Source organism: Olea europaea, unplaced genomic scaffold (assembly GCF_002742605.1).
Source record: "Olea europaea var. sylvestris unplaced genomic scaffold, O_europaea_v1 scaffold1996, whole genome shotgun sequence".
Lineage (NCBI taxonomy): Eukaryota > Viridiplantae > Streptophyta > Magnoliopsida > Lamiales > Oleaceae > Olea > Olea europaea.
The window spans coordinates 58236-65175 of record NW_019237832.1 but is presented as its reverse complement, the minus strand read 5'-3'; the positions used below and the strand labels follow the sequence as shown (position 1 = coordinate 65175).

The window sequence follows — 6940 nt, the reverse complement described above, 5'->3', positions numbered from 1 at the left end:
TGACTATGCCAATATTGATATACCCCGAGGAGTGTATCCCGAGGACTCAATCTATACCCCCACCTCATTTCTCTTCCTCGGTCCTCGGGGTCACCTAAGTCCTTGAGATATTGTAGTCCTCGAGATACCTCGAGGACACATTTACATTCCCTCAATGTCCTCGAGAATAGTCCTCGAGACATACACCACCAACATGCCTCCTAAGACCTGGGTACCTAACTAACAAATCTAAACACCCAAGGATTCTACATCAACCCTAACACCACTTGTCAAACAATTCCATTACAAGTAGGACACTCTTTATAATAGAAATTCCCTTGGATAAAAACATCCAACCAACACAATCATAGTAGGAGTACACTACCTACTCCTATAAAAGCAGAACCTTGGGCCATTATTCAGGTACGTTTTCTCATTGTTCTTCAGCACATAGCCTCACGCATATATTTTCCCTTTCTGACTTAAGCATCGGAGGGGCGACGAGAACATACCTCGTTGCCTTTGTTTCAGGTATCAGAAGATCACGTTTGTGCTCCTTATCAATCATCAAGTTCGGAAAATCTGCAGGTACGATTTTTGGTAGCATCATATAGGATTCTTATTTGAATAATGCTATTTATATAGAATGGAGTTGCATAATGGTTTACTTCTTCCCTTTCCAAAAGTTCATGAACTGGTCCATAAGCTCTTCCCTTTAACAGTAAATTTCACATTATATGAGCACAGTATAAGTGAAAGGACTCATACCGCTTTGGGTTTTTAGGTTCATTTTCTATCATTCTCAACTCTTGCCTTTTCTAAATCAATTGTTGCATAAATTTTAGGAGTTCCTTTTCCGAAACCTTCTCCTCAATGTTCTCCATCACCTGCAAGAAACAGGAGAATGTGATCCGATTTTTTTATATGAATCATATTCACAACCCCAACGTTTCTTGATTTTTGACGTTTTCAATCGGACACTGTGTGTCGTCATATAGGGAGATAATTTGGATTGTCGCACGAGTTATCTCAATAGAATTTTGTTGATCAATACATATACTTGGAGTTTAATGGGAATAGAAGCATAATTTCTGTACTGTACGTAGATGTTATGCTCGTATATGATGATACCAATCCATTGGCACATTCGGTGTTTAGTCATATTGATATTGATGAGAAAATATTGAAAAAAGAACTTTTGCGTTCTGGATATAAAGATTCTTGGTTATGTAAATATTTATTGGTTAATTATGACGTCCAAGTCAGAGAAATTGGAGCCGTTCACTAATTCATAATCCAATCACAAGAATATGTAGACGATGGGTCAAGATTCATTATCCCCTTATTATTTTTACTAACAATTTTACATAAAATGATTTGATTCTCAAGAAGTACATGCTAAAGCACATTCATGCTAACAATTTACGTAAATATATGAAAACGACTCTCTACATAGACATCAGTTAATTAGACGACAATTATCTCGAACTTCTCCTTTCGACCCTTCTTTAACATCGAGCATACTCATTTTCACCATGGCTTGTTGGAAATCTAGGAAGAACATAGCCTGGTTCATAGCATAACCATTCACAATTCCTCTAGTTCTTGCACTTGCAAACAAAGTTTGATCTGAAAAAAGGACACCATTTTTTCTCTGCAGTGCATAGAAATAATCATTGTCAAAACTGTTTCTTGTTGAATCAAATGCCTGCTCAGCATTGTCCCCAGCACTGCATGTTTTGGACAGTGTTTTTGCAAATTTTGTGTCCAACGTAGGATCAACATCATTAGTGGCGTCAAAATTGCTCAACCTGTGCTTGAATGATGAACATCTTGCCACTCCTAGTGTGTGTGCCCCTAGAAATCAACACACCGTCAGAAAGTGATACTGCAATATATCTTTGAAAATTTGATTATAATTTGAGAGGATTATTAGTTATTTACCAGATAAAGCCACCATTTCTTGAGCAGTAAAACCACGCTGCCCAAACATCCTCATAAGCTCAGAACTGTTTAAGGTAGGCGGAGGGAGGTTGATTGTGTCTTCTATTTTTGACCTTCTTCCATCTTTTCTTCCTTTAGGTATGTCATACACTGGCCCTCCAGCCTAATATGATCGAATTATAAGCATAAATTATTAAGTTAAAATAAAACGAACTTCAGTGACTCAAATTGAAAGGAGAGTTTAGTTTTTATAAATCTTACGAAGAAAACAGCATCCCTGGCAGCCATTGCAAGAATATCAGCACAAGAAACGACTCCTGGACACTGCTGTTCAATTTCTTCCTTGGCTTGATCGATTATTTCGTAACCCCTCAAGCTTAAATTTGCGGGGGAATCTTTTTCTGCTTTGTTACCTTTTGAAGAGTCAATTAGTACTGATCCATCACATCCCTACTTCAACAAATTTCCGGAAAAAAAAAACAATGAAGAAACCTTAGAATCCACGCTTGCATTAAATAATTGAGAGCGGCGTAAAGTGGCTGAGTGAGGACTCGATCCAGCAGGGGCTTAGTTTAACTACGGAAAAAAATTTCAAACTCAAAATATACCCCCTGTTTGTTATTATTTAACAAATTAAATTGTTTGCTACAATAACATTATCTACCAGACATTCATACAATAAAATATTCTACACACAAATCAATAAAATTTCTTTAAATTTTAACCACACTTCCAAAAAATACTATTCAAAACTCTTTAACTTCTCCCATAATGGGAGACGAATAGGCTCATAATAATATTATAAACAATAGAAAAGTCCTGTAAACAAAGATCTCAAATTTCAGTGGGGATCAAGCTTAGGCCACTGGCGGTGTGCAACTCCTACTATTCGCTTTCTTTTTTCCTTAGCATGTCTGGCAGAAAACTTTATCACGTGTCATAGAGAAAAGAATTCACGTAGACGACTCTAAATTTCATTAAAAAAAAAAAAAAAAAAAATTTGAAATTGAAAGAGAGAGAACCTCAACAAAGCAGTCATGGAAATGCATCCTGACTAGGCCTGCAGCAAGAGTGGGATCAGATTGCAAAGCCCTATTAACAGTATTCCTAATAATTCCCTCAGCAAATGGACAATTCATTATGTAATAATTCATACTCAAGCCATCCACTCCAAATCTAAATCCACTCACTATAATATCCATTGCAAATATTAAAGCAAACATATAAGACATGGCCATTTGTGCTGGTTTCACAGGATAATGCTGCAGCAGCATCATTGCATCAAGAGAAATGAAAACACAGAATTTGTATGTATATTGTATACAACTAGAGAGAATTAGTGGGAGAATTCTGGGATTTTAAGTAGAGGATATGGTCATTTATATATATAAGGTGTAAGTGGAAAGGAAAAGGAAAATGATGACAAAAGTTAGAAATAGTGGCCCATAATCTTCTCCACCTAATCTCAGTTTAAGCAATGAAATTGCATGAGGTTTACAAGTTAACAATGTGGCAATTATAAATCAAATCATGCACTAAACCTCCGGTGTTTGGGGATTGATTGGAGATATATAGCAATTCGAACAGTAATTGAATGTTGATCAACTTGCATGAATGTTGATCCCATAAACAGTCAATTGTGGATCGTGATGATGTTTCAATATGAAATTTTTGGTGTGTTCAATTAGTATTTTAGCTCTGCTTGTCATCCAAAGTGCAGATAAAAAGGATAATTGTTGTAGATTGACAATCAGTATAAAATTTTGTCAAATCGTATGACATGAAGATTTAAAAAGGTCATGTTTAAAAGAGTGAAGTAATCTCGATCAAGAATATTAGAAGTTCTCTAATAAGCCAAAGTTAACTCGATTATGATAATTGTTAAGAACATAATTGTTTCCAAAGTGTCCCAATAAGTTCCTTTAGTACAAAAGTATCATTTTCTTGGTTGGTTTTTATTTGGCTCTTTACAACTACAATTAATTGGAGGGATTAGGTTATATGAACGATGAGTCATCAGAACATATCATAAAATTGATCAATATTTAACATATTGCCCATTATTCTAACAAATATTTATCTTTATTTTATTATTATTATTTTTTTGCATATTGAATTATGAATAGTATAATACAAAGATAACTTTAGTCGTATGTCTCTCTATTAATCATTGTTACATATTTCATTTCTAGAAATTTCATATAGAAAAACAACCTTACTATCAAAGCTTTGAGAGGGCTTTTGTAACACTAGTTATTTGATGTTCGAAGTACGTTATTTTTTTTTTTTAAGTTTCGTAAACATTTTATATTTCTTTGTTATTGAAAGACCAGTAAAATCATAGTTAAATATTTTTAGTAAAGGATTTTCAGATCAACTCTATGTTTATTCTAGGATTCATGCGTTATGTTGGGTAACAAGGAAAATCAATTCTAGCTTCAAAATGGATATATCTCTTTTGATGAATAAATAGAAATATTTCCTTGTAACATTTTGGCAATGTTATTTTTTTGTCGTAGTTACATCGAAGAAGGATTTAGCTAAACCAAATTTTCTAGAAGTTACAAGGTGATGAGGGCAAAAGAAATTAATTATTTAATATATAAAGTCAAAAATGAAAAGTGTAAAAGAAACATGTGATTGACTGATCCATACAATAATTAAGCAAATCAAAACATCCACATAAAAGAGTTGATTGAAACCTATCACCATTTTTTGACTTGTAATTTGTTGCAATTTTTAATTTTAAGTGACTTATAGTGCTGATTAATGCACTCAAATTTTTAAATGACAGCTTGCTGATGCTGATTTATATAGGTCAAAATAACAAGGATTTAGAATCGAACGATCGATTGATTAGATCTTTTGTTTCTTAAAATGAGCCTCGGTGGTCCATCATATGTTTTGAATTCATTGTTGCAAGTCTTCCATCAGTATTAAAAATAAAAATAAAAAGACGACAGAATATTTTCAGTACATTATATCGTCTTTAATCATCATTGTTGCAAGTGTTCCATCCAATATGCTGTTGTTACTACATTTTCTGATGGTGCGTCTTGTTCGTGTTGTGTATGATATCAACATGTCTTCAACTGACACGACTAAATACTATAATGACAAAAAAAAAAAAAAATTATTTTCTTCCACTATAGTCCTTTCACTAAATACACTAAACTAATAATAAACTTCACTAAAATACAAATTTAATATTAAATTACATAATATCATGTAGTGAGAAGTCAAAATGAAAGTGGGCAATTTGATGTCAGTCCTAATTATTGCAGAGCTGGTTCCCATATTAAAAGTGAAATGTTTTGACACTATAGTACTCACTATTATCTTTCAGAATGTGGAGGAAAATATTCCCACATGCATTAGTGCTTTCAACACGGTTTTTCACGCATGCAGGCATTTTATTGGAGGCCACCGTACATTGGTGTAGGTTGGGATTGGAAATTTTACGGGTTATAGGATAGGGGTCTAAGAGATTGGGATTTTCATACATGGCATCTACCCTAATAATTGAAGCTCTATGGACTACTAAATCCCACAAGAAAAAGGGGTGGGGAAAAAGAAATTTTCGTCGATTAATAGATAGAGACAAATTATTGAGTATCGGTCTGAATGAAGATGTTTGTCTTGACAAATTGAGCTTGGATGAAGATGATGGTTCTGAGGTTATGATTCAATATGATGTGTCAAAAAATAGAGTCGAACAATACTTCTTGATGTTGACATCTGGTTACTTGATGTGCTAATATAGTCGATTTTGAATTGAGAAGGACTAGCTTATTCATGTGAAAAGACACGTGATATTCCATCTTGGTAATATTGATACTTGAATCAATTGGAATTACAAGAATAATCATTAATTTTGTAAGAGTTATGCTATGTATTTTGTTTCTCTAGCACCATATATAGTGTGATGTGTAACGATCCAAATTTTTTTTATTTCAATCGTTGCCAAATTTATTTGTTTTAAAAGTGAAAACACATAAAATTAACGAGCACAAATTAATTAATAGAAGAAACTCAAAGCCAAATAAAATATATTCAAATTAATACTAAAAATCACGCATATCACACTTATTAACTAAATAATAAAATTTTAATTCCACTAATATGGCTTACTTAGATCAAATTTCTATAACCAACTAAGGGCCTGTTTGTGCCCTTTAATTTGAAAAAAACATATTATAAAATAGTGATTGATGTTGAAATGTATGGTTAACAAAGAAGGAAATTTTTTTGATTTATGTGTATATTATGATGGGAACCAGCTCAATTGAGGAGGGAAAGGTAAGAGAAAAGCCACAGCAATGAAAGGGAAGGAGGAAGAAAAAGCTGCCATGAGCTATCAATGGTTAATTAATAACTGAGGTTGGCAACATTGTTGTTTAGTTATAAAATAGATACAGAACCGTTTTAGTTAAAGAATAAATTGTAAAAGGGAGAACACGATTTAGCATCATTTACATGCTTTTGGAATCTCTTATAAGTAACAACTTGGAGAGGGGGAAAAGGTGAATGATTGTGCGTAGAAAACCCCTTTAGCCCCTTTCTCTATGAACTCTCTCTCTAGACTCTTTCTTCTCTTATCTGTTTCGTATCTTCTATTTTCAATTAATTGCTGTAATTTAACTCCATTACTGTAATTAATATATTGTGTCTTAGTTCCCGTTTTCTATCTCTGGTTTCATATTATTGAATTGTTGGAATTGGGGTTGTTGTTAAAAAAATGTGTGGTTAAAAATGAACACTGTAGAAAAAAATAATATGGTAAAATGGTTGACAAACAAAATCTAGATCATGCCTTAAATCATAAAATAAGTCCCTAATAAACAAACCAAAAATAATGTTGACATTAAAAATGTTCCATCACGTTACACTAGATTTAATTTGAGTATATGGGATTACTTAATAGGACACAAAATAATAATGCAATCCCGAATAAAAATATTTAAATACACGTGTCAAAATATCATACCGTTAACATATCATTAGAAATCAATAATGT

At 33.0% G+C, this 6940-nt stretch overlaps 2 protein-coding genes across 2 annotated transcripts in view; both read right to left on the bottom strand.

The window, feature by feature from the left end:
• LOC111379498 overlaps window positions 1–141 on the bottom strand; it is a 2971-nt gene extending 2830 nt beyond the window's left edge. The window contains exon 1 of the mRNA XM_023002878.1: window positions 129–141. Coding sequence (XP_022858646.1) covers window positions 129–141 — 13 coding nt within the window. The remainder of the gene's footprint in view (window positions 1–128) is intronic.
• Window positions 142–1290: 1149 nt separating this feature from the next.
• On the bottom strand, window positions 1291–3292 carry LOC111379502 (peroxidase 47-like). Its single transcript, XM_023002884.1, has 4 exons — window positions 2946–3292; window positions 2185–2373; window positions 1924–2086; window positions 1291–1836 (listed from the first exon to the last, which is right to left on the bottom strand). Exons 1-4 carry the CDS (start codon window positions 3198–3200, stop codon window positions 1439–1441), a joined length of 1005 nt encoding a protein of 334 aa, XP_022858652.1. The 5' UTR covers window positions 3201–3292; the 3' UTR covers window positions 1291–1438.
• Window positions 3293–6940: the final 3648 nt, after the last annotated feature.